The following is a 27,057-nucleotide window of genomic DNA, read 5'->3' on the forward strand; positions in this document are numbered from 1 at the left end:
GATGGAACAGATATAGAGACAGAGACACCAAGAGGCAGAGATGACAGAATCAGAGACAGAAGGGAAACAGAGAAGCAAAGACAGAGACACACAGAGAGGACTTAGGGACAGACAGAAACATAGAGAAAAGACAGAGAGTATGAGAAAGAGAGGCAGACACTGAGACACAGGCAGACAGAGATAATCACCAACATTCACTTAACAAACAGTTACTGAATGTCAACCATGTGTTGTAAATACACAGTTAAGACAAAGAGAGGGGAATATGGCTGAGGCAAAAATGTGAGAAAAAGATGGACAGAAACAGAGATTCAAAAGACAGAATTTTAAAACAGTGAAGTATCCAAGGTGAGGCAGAGAGAGACAAGATTGGGAACCAGCCTGCCCCCTGAGGTCTCCCCATGGCAGCCTCTTCCCTCCCACACACAGAAAGACCCGAGCCCACATCAAACTCTCTTAAAGCGCCTGGGGCTCCCCCAGATGGCTGCTTTTCTTCCTCGCCCAGCTTTGTGGCTGCTCCCCACTGGTACTGCACAAAGAGGTGTCAGCCATCCAGAGTCAGAGGGGAGAAGGATGCTGGGGGCATGAAAGACACCAAGAAACAGAAACCAGATCCTCCCTCTGGAAGAGAAAGACAGTTTTAGCCACACGCGAGTGGCCCTAAAGCCTAGACCACCATCCCTTTGTGGCTGTCCATGGTGCTGACTGTAGAGACAGGCTGCACCTCAAGCCATTTCTTATGTTGGCCTCAAACTCGGGGTGCACAAGATCTAGGTAGTCAGGAACACCCTATGGGCTCAGGCCGCTACCTACTCACCAGCCCCTCAGACACACCACCTGCCATCCCACCTCAACACCTTCCTGTTCTCTCGGCCTCCCTCCCTCCAACTCACCAGCTCCGTCTCTGCCCAACTCTTACTGAACCTTCATATCTCAGGGCAAATGTCACCTCTTCAGGGAAGCCTTCCCTGACCACCCCTTCGCAATCTCGGCTACATATCTTCTCCTCCGTGGCCCCTACCAAACTGTGATTTTATAGCCATTTGCACAATTCCACATTCACTATGTCTCCCTATGAAGCTCTAAGAGGGAAGAGACAGTCTCCCTTTTCACTGCTCTATTTCCAGTCCCTAGCACAGGACTTGGCATATGGAGGGACTCAGTGATTGCGGGGTGGGAATGACTCTGCTCTCTGATGGCAAGACTACTCCATGCCTTGATGTGGGAAGTTGGCAAAGTGCACATCGTCAGACATCCGTTCAAACAGAGAAGGATTGAAAAACAAGGGCACAGGAAAAGAAGCTTGAAGAAACAGATGCTTCTGGGATGCCTGGGTGGCTCAAATTTGTTAAGCGTCCAACTCTTGATTTCAGCTCAGGTTATGGTCTCAGGGTTGGGAGACGGAGCCCCATGTTGAGCCCTACATCAGGCTCTGCATTCAGTGGGGAACCTGCTCAAGATTCTCTCTCCCTCCCCCTCTGCCCCTCCTCCCGCTTTCTCTCTCTCTCTCTCTTTCTCTCTAAATATAAATAAATCTTTAAAAAGACGGAAGGGGGGCGCCTGGGTGGCTCAGTGGGTTAAGCTGCTGCCTTCAGCTCAGGTCATGATCTCGGGGTCCTGGATCGAGTCCCACATCGGGCTCTCTGCTCAGCAGGGAGCCTGCTTCCCTCTCTCTCTCTCTCTCTGCCTGCCTCTCCATCTACTTGTGATTTCTCTCTGTCAAATAAATAAATAAAATCTTTAAAAAAAATAAAAAATAAAAAATAAAAAGACGGAAGGAAGGAAGGAAGGAAGAAGGAAAGAAAGAAAGAAAGAAAGAAAGAAAGAAAGAAAGACAAACAGACACTTCTTTTTTTTTTTTTAATTTATTTATTTATTTGACAGACAGAGATCACAAGTAGGCAGAGAAGCAGGCAGAGAGAGAGAGGGAGGAAGCAGGCTCCCCAGTGAGCAGAAAGCCTGATGCAGGGCTCGATCCCAGGACCTTGAGATCATGACCTGAGCCGAAGGCAGAGGCTCCAATCCACTGCGCTACCCAGGTGCCCCCAAACAGACACTTCTGATCCTTAGGAAAAGATTCAGAAATCACAGAAATACTCTTCAAAGTTCAGAGGTGCCATCAGGAGGAAGAAGGGCTAAGTAGTCTCATGGGGGAAGAAAGAACTGAGACCATTGAGGACACACCTACTGCCCTAAAGGAGAAAATCCCAGTAATAAACAAAAGGGACAAAGAGCTTGCATGGCACTTCTATTCTGTTGGTGGCAAATAATTATCAAGATGATTTCAGATAATTATGAGTGCTGGGCAGAAAATAGAACAGGTCCAAATAACAGTGTGGGGACATTTTAGCTGGGGTGGTCAAAGGAGGTCTCTTTGAGGAGGTAACATTTGAGTTGGGACCTGCGTGGTGAGAAGGAGCAGGCTAGAAGACATTCCCCGAGATGGCAAAGCAAATGCAAAGTTCCAGAGGTGACAGGAATAAGAGGAGGGATGGAAGAGTGGTCCAAGACCTGAGACTCAAGTAGGTAGGGTCTTGAAATAATAACAGCAATAATAATTAAAATTGTTAACCTTTATATGCATCTTCCATGTGTCAGGTACACTGCTAAGCACAGTGTTACATGGAACATTCTACCATTATCCCCACTTCATAGATAAAGAAACTGAGGCTTAGTAAGTTGGACCAGTGTCAGCAGTTTAGATTTGGTTCAAGTAAGGTAGGCATAAGTTCAAAGGAGGCAAATTTCACACTCACAATCTAGAAGGATTTTCTAACAACTAGAGAGCTCTTTAAAAATGCAACAGGAAGGGACGCCTGGGTGGCACAGTCAGTTGAGGGCTGACTCTTGGTTTCAGCTCAGGTTGTGATCTTAGGGTCGTGAGATAGAGCCCCGTGACAGGCTCCACACTCAGTGTAGTGTCTGCTTGAGATTCTCTCTCCCTCTCCCCCTGCCGCTCCCACTCATGCTCACTCTCTTTCTCTAAAATAAGGAAATAATTTTTTTTAAAAAAAGGCAACAGGCAACTTCATATTCCTTTTCTGCTCCAAATCCCTCCAAATCTGCCATCCTTTGACACTCAGAATGAAGTACAGGTTCCTCCAACCAAATCCTTTCATGACACAGACCCCTGTGGTGCCTCAGGCCACTCCCACACTCCTCCCAGCATAAAACATAGATCTCCAGGAACTCTGAACTGCTTGGTCTCTCTGTGCACACCAGGATGCCCCTTGCCTCTGAGCCTTTGTTCATTCTGTTCCTTCTTGTTCTGTCTTTGCCTGGCCAATTCCTTCTCAAATGTAAGACCTGGTGTGAGTACCATCACCTCCAGAAAACCTCAGCCGCACCCTGGCTAGTTTCAGTGTCCTCCTCTGCACCCCTATAACACTCCAGAAATATGCTTATTATCACACATACCATGTCACGTCACTGTTGAAAAGGCTGCAATCTGACTGAAGTCGGGGATGTTATTCATCTCTATGTCCCATAGTCCAGAACCCTTCCCGGTACAAAGTAGGTGCTCAATAAATGTTTCCTCCTGCTTTGAAGTGTTTGAGCAAAAGCTGGAAGTTTACAATTTAGGAGCAGGTAGATATGGTAGGTGGGGGCTCAAATCCACAGTATACCTACTTATCTCTACTCCCTTGGCCCCCACCTTGGTCCAGCCCCCATCATCACTCACCTGGACCAGCACAGTGGCCTCCTCCCTGGTCTTCTGGCTCCCGCCCTCATACGCTTCCCCCCCCACCCCCAGTCTGCCCTCCTCATAGGGGCCAGCGGGAAACTGAACATCTGAGCCAAGTCCTATCCCTCTTCCGCTCAGAACCTTCCCTGGAATTCCACTTATTCACTCAACACGTGTTTACTGAGCACCTACTATTGCTAGGCCCTAAGCCAGGCACTAGGGCCACAACATTCAATTAAATTTTTATTTTTTTTTTTTTTTTTTAAAGATTTTATTTATTTATTTGACAGAGAGAAATCACAAGTAGATGGAGAGGCAGCCAGAGAGAGAGAGAGGGAAACAGGCTCCCTGCTGAGCAGAGAGCCCGATGCGGGACTTGATCCCAGGACCCTGAGATCATGACCTGAGCCAGAGGCAGCGGCTCAACCCACTGAGCCACCCAGGCGCCCCTCAATTAAATTTTTAAAAAGCCCTGCCCTCATGGAGCTGACATTATAGCGGGAGTGAACCAGGTAGCAGGATAAATAATGGACTGTCCAGAGTATCTTAGAAGTTTGCAAGGAGGAATGGAAAGCATGAGCAGTTCCAGGTTAAAAACTAAAATCCGAGGGCGCCTGGATGGCTCAATCATTAAGCATCTGCCTTCACCTCAGGTCATGATCCCAGGGTACTTGGATCAAGCCCTGCATTGGGCTCCCTACTCAGTGGGCAGCCTGCTTCTTCCTCTCCCACTCCCCCTGCTTGTGTTCCCTCTCTCACCGTGTGTGTCTCTCTCTGTGTCAAATAATAAATAAAATCTTTAAAAAATAATAAAATTTAAAAAAATAAAAAATAACTAACATCCCTACAAGGTTGCCCCATCCCTGAACATGACGCAGCTCCCCCACCACCTCCCTGTCTTCATCCCCAACTGCTTTCCCCCCTTCTCTCACTCTGCTTTGACCACTGGTTTCCTCAGTTTCTCCAAAATTTCAGGCATGTTCCCACCTCAGGGCCTTTGCACTTGCTCTTCTCTCTGTTTGTAACTCTCTTCCTTTAGATACGAGCCCTCTCTCGCTTCCTTCAGATCTCTGGCCAAATGTCACCTGCTCAGAGGGGCCACTCAATCTAAAATAATCCCTCCTCACTCTCCACTCCCCTTACTCTGCTCTTATGCTTCTTCACTGTACATGCATCACCATCTAAAATATTATAGATTTATCTATATGGTTATTTATTTCTCCCTATCCTGGCTCTAGAATGTCAGCTCCCTGAGGACAAGGGTATTTGTCTGTTTTGTTCACTGTTTTGCCCCTGGTCCCTAGAATAGTTGACACGCATAAAGTATGTGGTCGATAAGAATTTGTTGAATAAATGAGTGAATGAACAAGTGGAGATATGCTCCAAGAGAGCTCTTGTTAATTCAGATAAGAGGGGGAGGAATCAGCAGAGTAGGGTGCTGTTTAGGGCTGTTCACAAGGATCTGGCCACCCCTCTCTCTGTTCAGATCAAGGTAGAACCACACTTCTCGCCCTCTGTGAGGTTAGGCATGCCATGCGGCTTGTGTGAACCAAGGAAATGTGACAAAGTAACATTCCAGGGTAGAGCCTTAGGAACTGAGGCAGGATTTGCTGTGCCTCTCCCTTTTCTGTTTCAGTGATCATTCCCCACACAGCCTCCATCCTCCTGAGCCCCTGAATGACTACTGTGGATAAAGTTCTCCAGCCAACAATAAATATAAAGTGCAAGGGAGAAACGAACCTGTGTTGTGTTAAACCACATGGTACCTTGTGTACCTTGACCTCTCTTGACTGATATGGAGTCTCTGGTGCCTTCCACCCCAACCCCCACCTCCACCCCAACCCCCACCTCCACCCCCACCCTCACCCCACCCAGGAAACTGCCAAGAAAAGACATGGAATCTGCACATAGCTGCTCAGACCCTCCCCCCCATTCCTCCCATGAGGAAAAGAGTCCTCTGAAACGGAATACCTCTTGTTCATCTCCCCTTCCTTTTTCTAGCCTTTAAGGGTGAGTGGATGGGCAAGATGCAGGTAATTCTAACATACAAGATGCAGGTAATTCTCCTCGGTCGCTGTAATGACAGCAGCCACTAGCAAGGGGCTGACAGCTTTTAGTCTGGTTCTGGATTTATGACGTCCAGGTGAGGAGCCATTCCGCCGAGGGCTCCCACCCCACAGGGATGGTTTATGGCTGAGCGCTGGACAAAGGTAGAAGCGGTGGAAGCTTCTTCCCCATTCCTTTCCAGAGACGGCCTATAATAGCATTCTTAGAACCTCCTAGAATGCTAAGCTGCTTCTCTAGATTGAATCAGGGAGGGAAATCCTGAGACAAGAATGTCCAGAGGGTCTGGGCTCACCCCCACCTCAGCACAGAACCCCTTTATTAAGTCAAACACCGGCATCCAATCTTCTGCCCTATGACTGGGAATTCTTGCTACCTGGGTCCCTAAACCCCTCCGTTAACCCACATTGGTGGACTAGACTCTTCTACAACTCCTTACTGAGCACCTCGGATGTGCCTAGTAATTTCCATTTGTTCTCCCCAACCCTTGGAAGGTGCATTCTTTTTTTTTTTTTTTTTTTTTTTTTTACATTTTATTTTTAAGTCATCTCTACACCCTACATGGGGCTGGAACTCACAACCCCGCGATCAAGAGTCACATGCTCCACTGACCGAGCTGGCCAGGAGCCCCAGGAGGGCAGATTCTTGATTTAGACACTTGACAGATATTTCTTCTGTGCCTACTATGCACTTGGCTATCACAGCAAACAAAGCAATTCCTTCTTACTGAACACCTACTATGCTCCTGGCCATTGGTTTCCACTTGAAGGTGAGATCCATGAAACTTTATGAAAATCTGATGTTGGTTCAGTCACTTGGCAAATATTTATTGTAGCATTCCTATGCATCAGGTCTTAGGGTTTGGTAACGAGCAAAGCACAGGAGTCCTCTGTGGTTTCTCATGGATCCCATAGTCTAAGGGGGACTCTAAACTCTCCTTGACTAATGAAGATAATGAATCTTAGAGAGATTAAATAACTTCCCCACGGGCATCTGCTAGTAAAGCGCAGGGCCAGGATTCAAATATAGGTATGTATGACTTAGAGCCCTATCACTAACTGAGCATCTACTATGTCAGGCACTGAGCTGGAGATTTTAAGCATAAACATGCTTGACACAGAGGAGGCAAATCAATAGTTTTGCTGAATAAACAAAATGGATGGAAGGGTGGGTGTATAGAGAATAGATGAAGAGATGGCTGCATGATGGACGGAGAGAGGGCTGGCTGGATACACGGACAGAGATGGATGGATGGAGGGATGGATGCATGGAAGGAGAGATAGAGAGACAGATGATGGACAACGGCTGGCTGAAGAGACAGGTGGATGGAGAGATGTAAGGGTGGATAAAGAGACGGACAGATGGAGAAATGATGGAAGGGTGGGTGGGTGGGTGGGCGGGCGGGGAGCTGGGCTATAGATCTGTTACCCACAAGAGTTCTGTGAGGTAGGAGTTATCATCCCATTTTATATATGAAGAAACCACAGCTCGGAATCATGAACTCACTGGTGCCCAGAGTCAAGAACAAGTCATAGAGCAAGATGGGGGAGAGTGGATTCCAACCTTAGCCTACCAGACTCCCAAAACCCTTTCTAGAGCACTGTCTTGTCACAGTTCCCCTTCAGGTACTATCCTAAGTCTCCTGGCATCTCACTCTAGAGAGCCTTGTGCAAGGCTCAGTGGGATTGAGGGATGGGGTGGGGATCAGGGATGGGAGTAATACTTTCAGATGGTAACTTCATGGAAGCACTAGACTGTGGTCCTATTAGCTATAGATAGGTCAGAATGAAGACCAGTTCTATTTGGGTACACATACATGTACACACACTTATAGAAAACCCATGGTTCACACAGGAATCTGCTCACATGCATACAAGGTAGTCACACACACCATTCATACACACATATATGCACACCCTTCTAAAGACACATGTCTACACTTACATGCACACACACACACATACATATTAGCACAGACAAAATCATAACTCAGAGACATACTCTTCCACACTTATGCACACTTTCCTCACACACCATATGCTAGACATATTACACGCACACATTTACACACACTCACACTCTGTCAGAGTGAGGGAGGGGAAAGCAGCTTCCGATTTCAATGAGACCCATCTCTCATCCCCCTCAGAAGGCAAGAGCAAGAAGGCTGTCACAAATCCCTACATGCACATGCAATCGTGGAACACATGCAAACCCACAGTCAGGGACACAGAACTGCAGACACACACTTAGACACATCCACACCCAGACACACTGAGGGACACACAATGAGGGACACACTCATCCTGGGACACACCTTCACACACAGGAAGACACACCTGGACCCTCACGTTGGCAAAGTTCCTAAACTTTCTCCCTTGATTCCCCCCCCCCAACCCCACTCACACACCAAAACTCATGCCGAAATAAACACACCAGGATATACTTGAATCATATCACGGGATGTGACAGACACAAATAAAGACATTGTTTCACACATTAGCTTCAAGTCTGAGAATTTGGACTGAAAGCCCTCACCCGCGCCAAGCCCGATATCATTTCCCCCCAGGGGTGGGACAAAGCCTGGGCACAGTGTTTGGGGTCACCAACAACCCACCCCCCCCCAACTTGCCTTCAACCCTTGGGAGCAAAGACTTCTTTTCCTTTCAGCAAGGAGAAAGAAAGAAGTGTGTGTGGGGGGGGGTGGCCGCTGGGGGGCTGAACCAGGGAGCTGGTGAAGTTAGGGAAATACTGGGCAGGAGAGGGAGCTCCATGCATCCCAGTTCCACCTACTGGGAGGAGTCCCACAAACAGACTGAAGAGGGGAGACGGTGGGAGGGGGAGGCCATATCTGGAGGACTCCGAGGTAAGTTTGCAGTGGAGGGTGCCTTCTCCCCCTCCCCAGGACACCAGGAACACCGTTACTGATCACCACTGAACCTCCCTGCCCCTTCCCCCAAAAAAAACCTCTGTGGCAAGGGAAGCTGGAGGATGAAGGTGATGGAGCAGGACAGGATGGGCTGAGGGAAGGGGCAACCTGTGCTTCTGGGGGCTGTGCCAGCCCTTGCCCCTACCCCAGTCTTGAGAGCCATCTGCCTCCTAGAGAGAGCAAGTTCTGGGAATACATATTCGGCACATGGTGAAGCAGATAACCAGGAAGGAGATGCTGCGGTGGGGGTAGGGGGTGCAGGGGAAAGAAAAAGACAGACAAAAAGAGATACAAAGTCAGAGACAGAGCAAAAGAGAGACAAAGACAGGGAGAAACAGTGAGAAGCAAACCAGAGGGGAAAGAATAGATAGAGACAGAGAGAAAAAGACAGAGAGGGAGACGGGACGACTCAGAAACAGGCAGCAATCCTGAAGGTGGAGACGCTCGGAGACCCCGCGGTTCCCCCATTCAGAGGCAAGGTCCCTCCCAGCCCCCCGAATCTACCCTCCCGCTCCGCCCCACTCGCCCGGACCCGGCTCAGTTGCGCAGCCCTTGCCGCCTGCGCGGGGAGCGGAGCGAGCCTAGTACGTTGTTGCCACTCGGACACTGCTCACTAATAATGAGAAGCAGTAATAATAATAACAAGAATAAACGGTGCGGGGTGGGGGGCTCGGGGTCCCGGGGCTCCTCCGCATCCAGCCCCCAGCCCCCAGCCCCAGGAGGGCGCCCCCAGGCCGGGGGCTCTGGGAAGCTGGAGGGCGGGGGCCCCCGGGGGCTGCGGCGGCGCCGGCGCGGGCACCACGCCCCCCGGGAGTGCCCCCCGCGCGGCGGCCACTCACGATTTTCTCTGAGGCGCCCGCGCGGGACACGGTGCCGTTGAGCCCCACGAGCGAGGGCAGCGTCTGCGACATCCAGTTGGTGACCATGGCCATGGTGCTCAGCACGGCCCCGATCTTGAGCAGCGGCACCGACATCGCGCCCCCGCCTCATGCCCCGCGGCCGCCCGCCGCGCGTCCCTTCTCCGGCCCGCCGCCTGGCGCTCGGTCCCTCGCCACCCAGCCGCCCCGGGGGCGCGAGCGCGAGCTGGGGGCCGGGGCCGGGGCCGGCCGGGGGGCTCGCGGACGCCGGCTGCGGCTCTGCGCGCCTGGCGGGCTCCGCTTATAAAGCGCCGGCTCGGCCCCCCACCCCCTCCCGCGCCTCCGCGCCGGGCACTTCCAGCCGCCGTGACGTCACGGCTCCGGCCCGGAGCCCGGCGGGGGCGGGGGGCGCCCAGACTGCCCCCACTCCCCAGACCCCGGCGCCGCCCCGCCGGGACCGCCCCCCGGGTGAAGGCCCCCTGCGGCGGTGTTCCCCACCTGCCCCACCCCCACCGCCGCGGCATTCCCAGCCCCGCCCCCCATTGGTGTTCCCGCCCCCCCCCCAGCCCCCGGCACTCCCGGGCTACCCTCCGCGCACAGTCCCTTTCGGAGCCCTCGGCGCTCGACCGTCCCCCCCAACCCCTGGGCTCAGTGGGCAGCTGCCCCACGCGGACCACCCGAAGCTGGCAGGGGCCCGGAGTCGCAAGCCCCCACCCTCCTACGGTTAGAACACCGACCCCGGCTCTCTGGAACCCGGCAGCGCAGGCGTCGCGGGCCGTGGAGGCGAGACCCGTGCGCGCCCCCTGAACAGGGCAGCACAGGGTCTCATTTCCCTCGGGGAAGGGGCTTCCCCGGTACCACTCTGGGGACCCCTCGGTGGATTCGGGACCAGGGAAGCCCAGAGTGGTAGGTCTAGAGCCAGTGGACGCGACCGCTTGGATGCCGGTGCGGCAGTGGGGGGTCACCCGGGCAGCCCAGAGGATTTCCCACTACACCGAGGGGCGCATCGTAACCGGGGGCGGCTGAGACGGAGGAGTCAGCCTTTTGCAGACTAGTCCCAGGCGGGTCTCCACTCACAACTCGAACTTGGGGTGGGGGCGGGAAACTGACACTTGGGCCCTTCCTCCAGGCCCCAGGGCTCGGGGCTCGGGGATCCGCCCCTTCCACGCCGGGGGAGTGCAGAGCGGTCCCCAACCCACCCACGCACCAGCCGGCGGCGGGGGCGGCAAGGCGGCCGGGAGGAGCACCCGGCGGGTTTTAATTTCCTCTGTTTTCCCTGCACTCACGCCCCCTCCCGGCGTCCCCGCATCACCTCGCGCTGCCGCCCCGGCCGCCGCCGCCGTCGCCCGCAGCCCGCGGCCGCCGCCGTCTGGAGGCGGCGATGACTCAGGCCTTTCCGGGCCGTGGCCGCTAGCCGAGGGCTCGCCGAGGGAGAAGCACTCAACACGGCGGTAGGGGTCTTGAACTGCCCTTTTTTCTGAGCTTTAACTCCGAGGCAGGTGCTGAGCCCTGGTGACCCCCAGCAAAGACCCCTCCGCCTCAGTTTCCTCATCTGCAATGGGGCTGGTTGTGAGGACCCATGTACCTAATATGTGTAAAGGGCTCAGCTGTCCTGAGAATCAAATTAAAGATTTACTGAACATCTACTATGTGCAAGGAACTGCGAACAACAGATAAAAATGCCTTTGTGGAGCTAAACACTGTATGGGGCAAGGTAGACAAGAGGTAGGAGGGGGAGGAGGAAGAAAAAGTAAAATAGGTAGGGTAAGGGGAGGAAGGAACATCCAGTCAAAACAGGAGAGTAAACTTTAGTCAGGATGGTTGGAGAGTGATATTTGGATACCTGAGGGAAGAGTTACAAAGAAAACAGCAAGTGCAAAGGCCCTGAGGTACTAAGATAACTTCAAGGAAAGGCCAGTGTGGTTGGAGCAGAGTGAGCTGGGAGAGCATGTGTGTGTGTGTCTAGGGGAGTGGGTGCTGTGCTTGTAAAGTACTTTGCAGTGTGTCTGGGCCGTGCCAAGCATTTAATAAGTAGCAGCTGCCTTTATTATTATTTGCAACTAATGATAAACTTTAAAAAATGAGATGTGTCCTAGCCTCCTTGCACTACAGCTTGCATTTACAAGTGCTGAACACTTAGCAAATGTGCTGGCTGAGCCCCAGTTGCAACCTCCCAGGAAAAGTACAGCAACATCCCTATTTGCAGGTGAGGAAACTGGGCTTGAAGAAGAGAGAGGACCAACTTGAGGCGACCCAGCAGGTAAACAGGGGCTCAAGATTTTAATCCAGGCCTGTCTGATTTCAGACTCTGGGCTCCAAGGTCTCCCCGCCTAGAGAATTTGGAACCCACTGACATTCTCTCACTCACCATTGGTGCTGTGGGAACATGCCCTATAGCTCTTCCCGTCAGGCTCTTCCAAGGAGTGGTCTACCCTCACAGCTGCTTTGCTGTCTCTACTGCCTCACCTCCTGCCTCCTGAATGCTCCCAAACTCCTCTCACCAAAGGCAGGAGTGACCTTCCAATCTGCCCATCCCACAGCCTCACATGAGCCCTTATTTAGTTATCCCAATGGTTAGTCTTCATGGATCATTCCCTCTTCTTTCTTTCTTTCTTTTTCTTTTTTCTTTTTTTCTTTCTTTCTTTTTTTTTTTTTTTTTTTAGATTTTTATTTATTTATTTGACAGAGGGAGAGAGATCACAAGTAGGCAGAGCAGCAGGCAGAGAGAGGAGGGGAAGCAGAGAGCCAGATGTGGGGCTTGATCCCAGGACGCTGAGATCATGACCTGGGCTGAAGGCAGAGGCTTAACCCACTGAGCCACCCAGGCACCCCTCATTCCTTCTTTCTTGAAAGTAATTTCTCTTTTGACTTCACAAACACCTTATCATTTCCTAGTGCCACTCTCCCCTCTCTGGCTGCATCATCACTGTCTCCTGCCTTTTCCCTAAATGTCTATGTCTCGCAGGGTTTTGTCCTGGGTCCCCACTCATCTCATTCTGTGTAGAGTGCCTGGACCATCACACCCACTTCCAAAGTTTTGGTTCTGTCTGGCACACTCCCACCTCAGGACCTTTGTACTTGCTGTGCATTGCTGTCCACTCTACCCAGAACACTTTTTTTTAAGATTTATTAATTTACTTGAGAGAGAGCATGCATGCGAGTGGGGGCAGCAGAGGGAGAGAGAGAGAGAATCCTCAAGCCAACTCCCCACAGAACTCAGAGACTGACATAGGGCTGCAGCCAAGCACCCTGCAATCATGCCCTGAGCCAAAACCAAGAGCCAGATGCTTAACTGACTGAGCCACCCAGGTGCCCCCCAGAACTATTACCACAGATACACATTTAGCTGTTCCTTTATTTATATCTCTGCTTTATCAATGTATAGGTCAGAGGCATGCCCTACCTTTCTCCAGAAAACTACATTTCCCAGGTTCCCTTACACACTGGCTTCCTGTTAGGCTTATCCAATGGGAGGCACTGGAAGGAGACTGGAGGGTGGAAGGGGGGGAGAAGCCAGGGTATTTCTCCCTGCTCGTTCTGCTTGGGGTTGTGGTGCTTTCGGTGGTGGCTACATCCCCCACCATGGTCCCAGCTCCCACAGAAGAGCCCCCTTCTCATCATAACACCCATCTGTCAGGTCCCTCAAGCAGTTTTGTACTCTGGTCTATTGCTGGACGCCCTGATCAACCCCATCAGTTTGGCTTCTCAACTCATCTTACACTTAACCAATTCCCTGTATTAAATTCCCTCTCCTTAAAACACCTAGAGCAGTTTGTTTCCCCAGCTGAAGTCTGAGTGATATGGCCATCATGTCGGAAGGACCTTCCCTGACCACTTCATTGACGATAACAGCCCCCACCACACTCTGTCCCTTACTCTTCTTTATTTTCTCATACAGCATTTATCCCCATGTGACATGATTTTTATTTGTTTATGGTCTGTCTCCTCCACCAGACTTTCAGTTTCACAAGGGTACCTACCTAGCCGTATTTTTCACAACTGAAACCCCAGGGCTTAGAATAGTGCTTGGCACATAGCAGGTGCTCAAAAAAAGTGTTGTTGATTGACTGACTAAATGAATCTATAGCTAAGGCTCCCAAAGGTATATCTACAGCTCAGATCTTCAGCTGGAGTTCAGACCCTATGCCCATCTGCTTCTTGAATATCTCACCTGTGTTTCACAGGACTATAGCACATGACGCCCACCAGAACAACCTCAGTCAGAAAGAGGGGCGGTGCTGCTGATGATGTAGAGATATGGGAACCTGTTGTTATGGAGAATATAAAATGTTGCAACCACTTTGAGAAATAATCTAGCCCTTTCCTAAACAGTTACACAGGGGTGCGTAGGGGCTCAGTCCGTTGAGCATTGGACTCTTGGGTTTGGGTCAAGTCATGGTCTCAGGGTCATGAGCTCAGTGTGGAGTCTGCTTGAGATTCTTTCTCTCTTTCCTTCTTCCTCCTCCTTCCCCCACCAAGCCCCTGCTTGCACTCTCTCTCTAAAATAAATAAATAAATAATCTTTTTTTTTTTTTAAAGAAAGTTAAACTGAAACTTACCACAAGACCCAACAATACCATATACCTGAGAGAAATAAGTCCATTCCAAGACTTGTATGTGAATATTCATGCCAACATTTTTCATCATGAAGGAGACCATCCAAACGCCCATCAAGTAGCAAATGGATAAACAAACTGTGGTACATCCATACAGGAAACGTCACTCAACAATAAAAAGAAACAAAGAACAAACATGTGCTACAACATGGACAAACCTTGAGAATATTTCACCAAGTGAAAGAAACCAGATACAAAAGGCCACATTTTGGGGCACCTGGGTGACTCAGTCAGTTAAGCGTCTGCCTTCAGCTTAGGTCATGATCCCAGGGTCCTGGGTTCAAGCCCCACGTTGGGCTCCCTGCTCAGGGGGGAGTCTGTTTCTCCCTCTCCCTCACCCTCTGCCCCTCCTCTGGCTCTTGCCCTCTCTCTCTCTCCCAAATAAATAAAATCTTTAAAAAAAAAAAAAAAAAAGGTTGGGGCATCTGGGTGGGTCAGTGGGTTAAAGCCTCTGGCTTTAGCTTGGGTCATGATCCCAGGCTCCTGGGATTGAGCCCATGTTGGGCTCTCTGCTCAGCAGGGAGCCTGCTTCCTCCTCTTTCTCTGCCTGCCTCTCTGCCTACTTATGACCTCTCTGTCTCTCTCTCTCTGTGAAATAAATAAAATCTTAAAAAAAAAAAGCCACATTTTGTATGATTCCATTTATACAAAATGTCCAGAAAAGGCAAACCAATAGAGATAGAAATTAGATTAGTGATTGCGTGGTACTAAGGGTGGGTGTGGGGATGGACTGCACATGGGTATGAGGGATCTTCTGGGAGTGATGGAATGTCCTAAAACTGGACTGGGGTGATATTTGAACAACTCTGAAAATTTACTAAAAAGCCACTGAATTGCATACTTTTTTGGCATTGTAAATTACACCTCCACAAAACTGTCCAGGGGGAGCATTCTTAAATTGGCCCTTCAAGCCCCCTCCCCTGATGTGCCCTGCAATTGCACTGATGTGAGGAGTCCTTACATTTTGTGCCCCGTTTCCTTGCTTGCTCCGCCACGGTCCTGGCCCAGATGTTACCTCGGTTAGAAGCTACGGACTGTGCCCCCATATCCTTCCTTCTCCTTCCCTACTCCACTCAAACCAACGCTCACTGATCTTGATGCAGAAATGTCTCCAGAAACTATCCTTCCTCCCTCTCTCTCCTTTTCTCTTTCTCTCTCTTTATATATATATAAGATTTATTTTTTTTATTTTACAGAGGTGGGGAGGGGAATAGGGTGAGAAAGTCTTAAACAGACTCCATGCTGAGCTTGGAGCCTGACACAGGGCTTGATCTCACAACCCTGAGATCACATACTGAGACGAAACCAAGAGTGTGATGCTTCACCGACTGCGCCCTCCCAAGGCACCCCTGATATTTATTTATTTAAGTCATCTCTACACCCAATGTGGGGCTCAAACTCATGACCCTGAGATCAAGAGTCACACGCTCCTCCAACTGAGCCAGGCAGGCACCCCAAGAATGTATCCCTTCTTCCCTATCACCACCATCACTCTAAGCACTGTGGTGGGGAGTGCCTTAGGTTGAATGTTTGTGGCCCACCCCCCAATTCCTATATTGAGACCTAATCCCCATAATGTGATGGTATTTGGAGATGAGGCCTTTGGGAGGTGATTAGGTCATGACGGTGGCTGAAAGCATTAGTGTCCTTAAGAAAGAGAGCTCCAGAGAGTTCTGTCTCCCTTCCACCATATAAGAAAACAGAGAGGAAACACCCAATCTGCCAGCACTTTGATCTTGGACTTCCCAGCCTCCAGAACTGTGGGAAATGCATCTTTATTGTTTATGAGTCACTCAATCCATGGTATTTTGTTAGAGCAAACTGAATGCACCGGGACCAGGAGCCACGTCAAGAAATGTTTTTCCCCTGGGGCTCCTGGGTGGCTCAGTGGGTTAAGCCACTGCCTTCGGCTCAGGTCATGATCTCAGGGTCCTGGGATGGAGTCCCGAGTTGGGCTCTCTGCTCAGCGGGGAGCCTGCTTCCCTCTCTCTCTCTCTCTGCCTGCCTCTCCATCTACTTGTGATTTCTCTCTGTCAAGTAAATAAATAAAATCTTTAAAAAAAAAAAAAAAAAAAGAAAGAAAGAAATGTTTTTCCCCTGACCTGAAAATTCTCCGGAGGGAACAAGTTGACAACTGTCGGAAATAATTACCATGGTTGCTAAGGTTTACTGAGTATGAATCCCATGCTAGGTATTATAGGCAGCAATGTACGTGTAATAATTCACTTAGCCCTCAGAGGTAGATAGGACTACAATTCCTATTTTTAAAATGAGGAAACAGGGGCACCTGGGTGGTTCAGTCATTAAGCAGCTGCCTTCGGCTCAGGGCACGGTCCTAGGGTCCTAAGATCGAACCCCGCATCAGGCCCCCTGCTCGGTGGGAAGCCTGCTTCTCCCTCTCCCACTCCCCCTGCTTGTATTCCCCTTCTCACCGTCTCTCTCTCTATGTCAAATAAACAAAATAAAACCTTAAAAATAATAAAATAATAAAATAAAATGGGGAAACAGAGGCACAGAGATGCTAAGAGATTTCCTGAAGGCCCCCAGGATACAATCCCAGACGGTAAGGCTCCCAAGTCTACATGGTGCTTGGTCAACTAGGTCTATTCACAGGGGAAAGAAAAAATGTTGATCCCTACCTCATATCCTATGCAAAGATCAATTCCAAATGGATTGTGTATCTAAATGTGAAAGTCAAACAATAAATCTTTTAGAAGAAAATACAGAACATCTTCATTACTCTGAGGGTAGGCAAAGATTTCTAAAACCGGACACTAACAAGCACTAACCTTAAAAGGGGACAAATATTATCTGAACTACATTAAAATTAAGAAGTTCTATTGATCAAAGACTCCATTAAGAGAATGAAAAGACAAGCCACAGAGTGGGAGAAGATGTCTGCAATCCTTACGTCCGACAGAGACTCATATCTTATTTAATCTCTATGAGGTCCGTATAGATAAATACAGATCCATATCTAAAATCTGGATACACAGGGACACATAGATTCCTACAAATCAGTAAGAAAAAGGCAGGCAGTGGAATAGAGCATTTCACAAAAGGGAACACTGAGCGGTCCATAAACATGTGAAAAGGTATTTAAAATTAATCATCAAGAAATGTAAATTAAATCCAAAACATGTTACCGCTCCACACCCACCGGAACAGCTAAAGGAAAAAGGAGAGACACCACCAAGTGCTGCAGACAATGCGAAGCAGCTGGATTGCTCAAATCCTAAGAGTAAATGGAAAGACTGAAGAGTCTTTGAGACTTTGGAGGAATGGCAGCATTTCCTAAAGCTCCATATATTCCTCCCTACAGCTCAGCGCTCTGCTCCTTGATGTATACAGTGGAGTCTCATTATTTGCGGATTCCCTACTGGCAAACTCACCAACGTGCTACGATTTATGTGTAACCCCAAAGTCAATACTCATGGGGCTTTTGTGGTCATTCCTGGACATGCATACAGGGGCACCAAAAAATAAAAAATATATAGAGTCACCAACCCGCAGGTTCCCAACTGAAGTCCAACACAGACATACTCTGCCTTCTTGCTTCAACTCTTAAAACTGTAAACAAGCGTTTTTTAAAAAAAGATTTTATTTATTTATTTGACAGACAGAGATCACAAGTAGGCAGAGAGGCAGGCAGAGAGAGAGGAGGAAGCAGGCTCCCCACCTGGCAGAGAGCCTGATGTGGGGTTCGATCCCAGAACCCTGGGATCATGACCTGAGCCGAAGGCAGAGGCTTTAACCCACTGAGCCACCCAGGCACCCCAACAAGCATTTTTTTCACTGGTTATTTGTTGCCAAGGTTTTCATTTTTTTGGTGTACTTTTCATTATCATTGGTGATTTCACTATTTTTTTTAAAGATTTTTATTATTTATTTGAGAGAGAGAGGGAGAGAACATGAGATTGGGGAGGGTAGAAGGAAGAAGCAGACTCCCTGCTGTGCAGAGAGCCCGATGGGGACTCGATCCTGTGACTCCAGAATCATGACCTGAGCCAAACGCAGTCACTTAACCAACTGGGTCACCCAGGTGCCCAGTGACTTCACTATTTTAAATGGCCACCAAGCAGAGTGCTAACTGCTCTATCGTGTTACAAAGTACACGCAAGCTGTGACATGTCTTTGAAGAAAACACATCTTGTCAATAAGCTTCGTTCAGGCTTGAGTTATAATGCCTTTGGCCATGAGTCTGATGTTAATCGACCAACAGAACATATTAAATAAGGTGTTTTTTAAGCAGAAACATACATAAAACTAGGTGGCATCCTGTTTGGTCAACAAAATATGCAACCAGAGGCTTACAGAACTCTAACCCCACTTTGATCCCACGCCGTCAGTCGGTACTCGCGAAAACCCAACAGAAATGCAAACAAGCATTTGCTGAAGACGGAGTGTCAGAATATTTATACCAGCACTGTCTGTGTCAGCCGCAAGCTTCACCAACCCGAATGCCCAGAAAGAGTAGAATGAATATATCACGGTAGAGTCACACCATGGAAAGCCATAAAGTGGTGACAACAGACAAAGACCACAAAACGGTAATATTTTTGGAGGCATCTTACAAACATAATGTTAAGTGAGACCAGCTGGGTCCCCAGAACAACATACCTCCTGACTTCACGAAGTTACAAAGCTGGCCCAACCCGTGCGTGGTGAGAGATGTTAGCTTAGAGCTAACTCGTGGGGAGCAGGTGCTAACTAGACGGGGCACGAGGGGGCCTTCTGGATACGTGAAAAATTCTGTTTCTTTACCGGGGACTGGTAACACCATGTCACTTCAAGACAATTTCTCAAGCTGCACCTTTATGATCTGCACACTTCTCGGTAGATAGGTTTCACGTCAATAAGAAAATTGACTCGATATATGAATTCAGGTGTAAGTTCCTTCCCTGTTTGATGTGCAGCAGGTAAAAACGATGGAACTTGCCGGCAGAAAAGCTGAGAAACACAAACCCGAAAGAAAACAAAAACAAAAACAAAACACAAAGCAAGCGAAACTAAGTGTCCTCTGCAAGAAGCCCTGTGGCCTCCCTTATTCACACGTAAGGAAGTCATGAATTCATGTCCACACACACACACACACACACACAACTTGGCGCGCCTCAAAACACAAATGGCGTTACTCTCCTGGCCCAAGCCTGCTTTCTGCGTTTTGCTTGGCGACAGCAAGTGTTTGGAGCTGGTGTGGAAACATGTCTCGCTTTCGTCTCCCTGAAAGTCTCAGAGCCCCACACCCCTCCTGTCATCTCTGCTTTCCTGCCTGGTTCAGAATTCCAGGAGGAGGCTGGGAAGGAGACAGTTGTCCTTGTTAAGGATCCCAGACAGAGGTTCGAACAGAGAGGTTCGCTCCTTCCATGCCCCAAATGTTAGTCCTGCTAGGCCACTGGCTGCCACCAATTTGCCCCAGGACTGCCAGCTCCTGCGGTAATCCTGTCTCTTTGCCTTCACCTGCAATGTCTTTCCATGTTACAGCCAGAGGCTCTGGCCCTCACCCAAATCCAACCAGGTCTCATTCTGGGCTTTAAAATCTCTTACTTAGGGGCACTTGGGTGACTCAGTAGGTTAAGCGTCCAACTCTTGATTTTGGCTCAGGTCATGATCTCAGGGTGGTGAGATCAAGCCCCCTGACTGTGCTCACAGTGGAGCCTGCTTAAGATTCTTTCCGTTGGGACACCTGGGTGACTTAGTTGGTTAAGCGGCTGCCTTCGGCTCAGGTCATGATCCCAGTGTCCTGGGATCAAGTCCCACACTGGGCTCCTAGCTTGGCAGGAAGCCCGCTTCACCCTCTGCCTCTGCCTGCCACTCTGCCTGCCTGTGCTCGCTTGCACGCTCTCTCTCTCTCTCTCTCTGACAAATAAATAGAGTCTTTAAAAAAAAAAGATTCTTTCAGGTGCCTGGGTGGCTCAGTGGGTTAAGCCTCTGCGTTCAGCTCAGGTCTTGATCTCAGGATCCTGGGATCTAGCCCTGCATTGGGCTCTCTGCTCAGGGGAGAGCCTGCTTCCCCCTCTCTCTCTGCCTGCCTACTGATTGACTACATGTGATCTCTGTCAAATAAATAAATAAAATCTTAAAAAAAAAAAAAAAAAAGATTCTCTCTCTCCCTCTCCTTCTGCCCTTCCCCGTCCACTCTCTCGCCTTTTCCTTAAGCAACAGAGAAACAAACAACCTGATTTAAAAATGGACAGAAGACTTGACGTATTTCGGAAGAAGACACACAAGCAACAATAAACACGTAAGAAGAAGCCCGGCATCACCATCTCTTCGCCAAGTGCAAATCAAAACCACAGCGAGAGATGACGTCACACCCGTGGGCTCAAGTCAAAAAGCCAAGGAGTAACAACACTGCCGGCGAGACGCAGAGAAGTGGAGCCCACGGGCACAGGTGGTGGGAGTGTGACCTGGTGCAGCCGCTGTGGGCAACAGCCAGGAGGCAACCCCACTTCCGGGCACACGCCCAAAAGAGTTGGACACCAGGTCTCCAAGAGCTATTCCCGCCTCCTGTCCACAGCGGCGTTATTCACAATAGCTCCACATTCTGCTTATCCCTTCATCCTTCAGTGGACATCTGGGTTGCTTCCGCCTTTTAGCTATTGTGTAGGGCGGGGAGAGTGGGCACAAGCAGGGGGAGCAGCAGGCAGGGGGAGAAGCAGGCTCCCCCCTGAGCAAGGAGCCTAATGTGGAGCTCAATCCCAGGACACTGGGATCATGCCTGGAACCGGAGGCAGCCGCTTAAAGGACTGAGCCATCCAGGAGCCCCGGCGAATTGTACATTTAAAAATGGCTAGGATGGTAGATTTTGTTACGTGTATTTTGCCACAATTTTTAAAAATCTTCTTTTTTGTTTTAAAGGTTTTATTTATTTATTTGACAGAGAGAGAGATCACAAGTAGGCAGAGAGGCAGACAGAGAGGGAGGACGAAGCAGGCTCCCTGCTGAGCAGAAAGCCCGAGGCGGGGCTCCATCCCAGGACCCTAACATTTGGCAGAGGTTTAACCCACTGAGCCACCCAGGCACCCCTAAAAAATCTTCTCTTTAAACACACATACACACACACACGCCCTCCTTAGTCCTGAGAACTACTGCACGGTGGGCTGCGTCACACACTTCTAAGTCCTCACTTGGTGTGTTTCACATAGAAATGACTAGAGACATGAGGAAGACAAAGAATCCGGTTTACCATGTGTTCATCACATATTTTGGAGGGAATAACCGGGACTTTCTCAGGGCCAAAAAGGGGAGGAGCTATTTGCCAATTTCATCCAGTGGCTTCAACTGACTTTGCCTTGTGGTTTCTTGCTTCTCCCGCTGTGACTCCCTGTCTTCTCATCAATTTTTTTTTTAACATTTTACTTATTTACTTGATGGGGGAGAGAGAGAGAGATCACAAGTAGGCAGAGGGGGAGGGAGAAGCAGGTTCCCTGCTGAGCAGAGAGCCCAAGGAGGGGCTCAATCCCAGGACCCTGGGATCATGACCTGAGCCGAAGGCAGAGGCTTAACCCACTGAGCACCCAGGCGCCCCCGTCTTCTCGTCTACTAAACAGGGCTGAGATGCGAGCTGTCCAGGATGTCCAGAACTATGTGTAAGTGAAAGTAAACAGGCTCGAAGAAAGCCTACAGGGGCTCCCAGAAGCAATGAACACAGACTTCATAGATTCTGTTCTGACTCCTCTCTGTTCTTCCTGGTTTCTCCTTGGTTTGTGGCTGAGCCCTAGACGGATGAAGCTCGCTATGAGATGCACGGGCCTTCCACACAGCACAAAGACATATCCGTGTTCTCAGGTGAGAGTTCCCGAAAAGTGGGTAACAAGCTCTCCCACTCCTGTCACAACCCCCTTCTTCCCAGCACAGCCAGACTCAGCTTCAGAGAAGTGCAATCTACCATCCCACCCTTGAGGGCTCACATCGTCACCCAGACCTTGGTGTCTGGTGTGAGGCTCAAAACGCAGAAGATTCCCAATGAGCACTTTCTAAATAAGTGAAAACAGCAAGTTACCGCCTCCCGGGTGCTCATGCTGAGTTCTGGGGACAAAAGTCATTGCCCAAACCAGTTGCCAGGCTTGTAAGAAACCCATCCACATGCACATGGTCAAACCATATGAAGATAGTCACTGTGGACACCTACCCACGTACATGATTATGGCACACACATGCCCCTGTGCCCGCTCTGTCAATGCCAAGTACAGAGTCCTGAAACATATGCACACCCCCGTGCACAGCACAGATGAACTCCTGTAGGGCCAAGGGTCGTGAGGCAAGTGATATGAGTCATTCAAGGGCAGAAAGAGTTCCAGGGTTTATTTAAAATTTCGATATTTTGTATCACAGATTTTTTGTATTAATTTTGATTTTCTTAAAATATTATTTATCTTAGTTTCTAACTTTTTTTTTTTTTTTTGGTCATCCCCTTCAATTTTGCACCTGAGGTTAGTGCCTCAGTTACCTCACCCTGGCCCGGGGCATTGACACACTTTCTGCCTGCACACCTTCAGGAGAGCCACGCGCGGACACACACCACCTCTGCACAAACCTCATTTTACCACTAGGTGTCACCCCAGCTCTTTCATCTTGAGCCTGGGTTTGACTCCCGGCCCCCCCTTCCCCTTCCCTAGGAAGAAAATGTCCAATTCACTTATCTGAATGTCCTCAAGACTTCCTTTTACTTCCTTCCCCCTGGGACATTTACATTTTCTAAAGGAGCCCAAGCGAAGAGAGTGTTAACCCCAAAGAGTGGTGCCCTATAATGGTGGGATTTGAGGCACAAATGAAGAAGGTGGGGTTTCCTGATGCTTCCCATCCAAGAGCGGAGGTTGAGTTGAAATGGGTAGGGGATGGCCCAAGGGGACAGTTGTTCCCTCCTTCCTCCTTTGGTACAAGAGTCCCACTGTTTGAGAAAGAAAGAAACTCTGTGGGAGGAGGAGGGAGATTCATTCATTCATTGAAGTTTTTATTTTAACAGATGCTTGTTGAGCACCTACTGGGTGCCTGGCTCAAAGTCCACCGGACCCTGAGGAGCTGCCACTCTACGGGGAGTCAGACAATGAATGAATAAACAAATTGTGGAGAAGTAGTGACAGGCTCTGAAGAAAAACAACAGAGTGAGAGCTCAGAGAGTGGCTGTGGGGAGGTCATTTTAGAAGGCTAGTCAGGGTGGGTCTCCTGGAGGAGGTGTCACTGAAGTAGAAGGAGAGGGAGGGAACAGTGTCCCAATCAGAAGGAATGGCAAGTGCAAAGGCCCCAAGGTATGCAGTACAAACTGAATTATTCTTCCCTCCCATCCTGTGGGGATCCCAGGGAAGAGATGATGTCAGATCCACAGAGTGGCCAGTCCAGATCTATAGCTAGATCTTAGGGAGGACTGCCCAGTAGTCAGGAAGTGGGCCTCTTTCACTCAGGGAAAGCTATCTGGTAGTCTCCAAGGCAGTCACAGGCCAGACCCAGAACATCTGACACAAACCCTGGATGGATAGATGGATGGATGACTCCTTGGACAGGTGCTACTCCCTGTTCTCAGGGTCAAATCCAAACTCCCATCTATAGCCCACAAATTCCCACTGCATCTGGCCCCTGCTGGCTTCCCTGGCCTCATCTCTCGGCAATGTCCCCTCCCCTCACTCCTCTCCAGACACACCAGCCTCCTTATCTGCTCGTCAAAAATGCCAAGATGCTTGCACCTCAGGGTCTTTGCACTTGTCTTCCCTCTGCCTTGAATGCTCTTCCCCCGGATCCTCAGAAGTTATCCTCTCTGACCTCCTTCAGGGGTCACCTCAAATACCACCTCCTTAGAGACATCATCTCTGGCCACACCTGTTAGAATAGCTGCCCACACCACCACTATCCCTCTTTAATCCCCTGGTTTTTATTCTTCACTCCACCTGCACTGTATTATACACTCATTTTGTTGCTGACACTGTATTACACATTTACTCAGGTCTTGCCTGTCTCCCCCCCCCCCCACAAGAGGGCGGGGATTTGATAACTTGATCTCCCCAGTGCTTAACCACATCTGCTGTTCAAATGGACAAATAAACGACTTCCAAGGACCGCTGGTGGAGCCCAGGACCCATCAGGGACTGAGAAGGGGACTCTGGGACCAGATGGGGGGTGGACAAAGGACAGAGCATTCATTCTTCAGAGCCTTTCCTTCTCTGGAGCGCCAGACTGGGTGGGCCTGCTAGGTGCTGAGGCCAGTTTAGGACGCTGTAGTTCCCGTGGTGGCCGCCTGGAGGCACTGCAGCTAGTTATAGGACCCCGCCACCTCCAACTGACCACCCCAGTTTAGCCCCGCCTTCCTAACCTAGTTTAGTCCCGCCCCCCAAGCAACGCCCTTGGCCTCAGGGGGTCCATAAACACACCCCACCCCCACCCCCGCCCACCTTTCTCTGCACTCTCCAGCACCACTAGTCAATCTCGAGGGCTAGCAGGGGTGGAGGAGAATCCAGAGGTGGTGATTCCCAAGGGTCCTTCTTGGAAGCCAAATTCACCTTCCCTCCTGGTTCATTTTTGTGCCAGCGTTCTCTCAACCTTCTTCCTTTTTTGGTCTCTCTTTACTTCTCTCTGGCTGGCATCTCAACTGAGCGTCTCCTGTGTGCGGCCTGATGCCAGGCACTGGTCACACTGCCCATCCCAGCCAGGATGTGGGTCCTGAGATGGGAAACCAAGAAGTGAGGGCTGGGGCCCCACAACCTCTCTCCCTATGGCCTGGAGGTCTATTTAAAGTCGGACCTCCAGCCCTCCCATGGCCCCCTGCGGTGGGCATTTCTTCTCTTGACCGGGAAAGAGAAGGTGCCAGGACAGTTTTCCCTCCAAGCTTCTACCTAAAACACTCTTCTAGTTTCTACACAGGCACTGTCCACACCCACGGAGTGGATTATTTAACAAGAAGGTAAATGCGTGGGCTCAGGCACGGGGCTGCCTTTGTTCAATTCTGTCTTGCCACTCCTGAGCTGTCTCAGCTTGACAAGCGACTTAACTTTTCTGTGCCTCCGTTTCTTCGTCTGCAAAATGAAGGGAACAGTCACGCCCACGGGCGGGTGCCAGGAGGGCCTTCTTTCTCGTTGTGTGCTCCAAACGGCACCCAGCACATAATGAGCACTTAATACATGTTAGCTGTATTATAATTATTATTTTAGACTCCAGCTTCCCTCTGAGCTCCTACAGATCTGGGAATTGAGGGGGCTCCCGCCTCCAAGATGGAGGAGAAAAGAGGTTTCCCAACAGCTGAAGAAAACTGGGACACCCCCTCCCATTCTACAAGGCCCCCCAAGCCTGCCCAAGAGATGGGGGAACTATGAAGAGGAAGACTTGTTTCTGGGAAAGCATGAATGGGGCGTACGAGGCACCAACACACACGTACACGCACACACACATGCATGGATGTACCCGTTTGCACACACAGCTCCTAGTCTTCCTCCTCCCTTTCAAAGAGATTTACTCAAAGGCACAGAATAGCACACGGTCACCCCAAACTCTCACACAGCCACACACCTGGTCATGCACATTTTGTACAACGCCCAGACAGACGGAAAGAATCATGGGGACACACACAGATGTGTATACACAGACCTTTATACACGGCTTCAGTTGCCCACACACGGCCGGGATTAACACAATCCTCACTTGCTGTCACACCACCAGCCACACAGACACACAACTCCAGGTGGCAGGCTCACAAGCCTGGCACTGTCACATCACCCCTCCAGCCACAGCCTCCCACTGTCACACACAGGCTCTCCCTCACGCACAAACACCCTCTCCCATCACACCCCAACTCAAAGCCGAACACACAAACTCTGTCACACCCAGCCGTGACACAGACACACACACATTTACCCAGCACCCCTCCAGCACCTCACACACGTTCCCATCAGTCACTCACACGTGAGTCCCGCCCCCTTCCCCACATTAGGGGTGCAGGTGAGGAGAGGGGGGCTGCAAAATTTGGGCACCTCCTGCCATAATGGGGGGGAGTGAAGGGTAAGCAACACCCCAGACCCCCCTGAAGTTGCCCCCGCAACCCCACTCAGCTTCAGTGAGATGGCGGGTGTGGGCTCCGGGTCACCGAGAGGATGAGAACCCCGAAGCTGGGGTCAGACTGTCCCCCAAACCATCTCAGCTCGGGGCTGGAGGTGAAGCCCCCTTTCCTTTCCCCAAAACCAGGGTAGATGTCCCAGTCCCTCCCCCGCTGCGACCCCCGCCCCTCTCAGCCCCGGGGCGCTTATGAAGCCCCAAACCGCCTTTCCGTCGGGACCCCCTAAGACCCTCTCCCCTCCTGGGGCCCTTTGCGCCTGCACCTGCCCGCCGGGCCCCTACCTGTCCGGCGAGGCCTGAACACAGCAGCAGCAGCAGCAGCAGCGGCGGGACTGTGAGCGGCCACATGACGCGCCCCCGGCCCGGCTTCCCGTCCCCCCGCCCGCCCTAGCGGCGCCTGGGCGCGGGGACCGCCACCTTGCGCGACCCCGCCCGCCCGGCCGGGGCGACCCTCGCCGCCGCCTCCCCCGCCTCGCCGGCGGCTGGGATTCCGCCCCACCCCCGCCCCCCTCGCGCGCTCCCAGTCTTTGTTACGGGCTCCGCCCCCCGCCCCGCCCCCAGCTCGTCTGCGGGCGCGGACCCCGCTTGGGTCTGGGGGCGGGGAAGGGGGAGGAGCTGGCACGCGGGAGGAGAGCTGGGGACTAGGCCGGGCAGTTCCCCAGGCCCTATGGGGACGGGTCACGGAGATGGGGGAGGGGGTTCCGTCACGTGTTTGTAAATTTCACCCTCCCAGGATCTTTCCCACGTTGGAAATGGGGGTTGGATGGGGGTCAAGGGGCAGGGAGAGTAGGAGGAAGACCTGGTAACGTGGAAGAGAAATGGAGAGGCCCCCTCCTAAAAGAACTCAAGAGTCAACAGAGAAACTGAGGC

General features: G+C 50.7%; 1 protein-coding gene across 2 annotated transcripts in view; it reads right to left on the reverse strand.

Moving 5' to 3' along the window:
- OLFM2 (olfactomedin 2) overlaps nucleotides 1-26,647 on the reverse strand; it is a 60,353-nt gene extending 33,706 nt beyond the window's left edge. Inside the window, exon 1 of one of the 2 annotated variants that reach the window (XM_059159901.1) lies at nucleotides 26,470-26,647. In XM_059159901.1, coding sequence (XP_059015884.1) covers nucleotides 26,470-26,535 — 66 coding nt within the window. In that variant the 5' untranslated portion in view covers nucleotides 26,536-26,647. Of the gene's footprint in view, nucleotides 1-9,514; nucleotides 9,778-26,469 lie in introns of those variants that run through there. The other variant, XM_059159900.1, reaches the window with a different exon arrangement.
- Nucleotides 26,648-27,057: the final 410 nt, after the last annotated feature.

This window comes from Mustela lutreola, chromosome 2 (genome assembly GCF_030435805.1).
Source record: "Mustela lutreola isolate mMusLut2 chromosome 2, mMusLut2.pri, whole genome shotgun sequence".
NCBI classification, from domain to species: Eukaryota; Metazoa; Chordata; class Mammalia; order Carnivora; family Mustelidae; genus Mustela; species Mustela lutreola.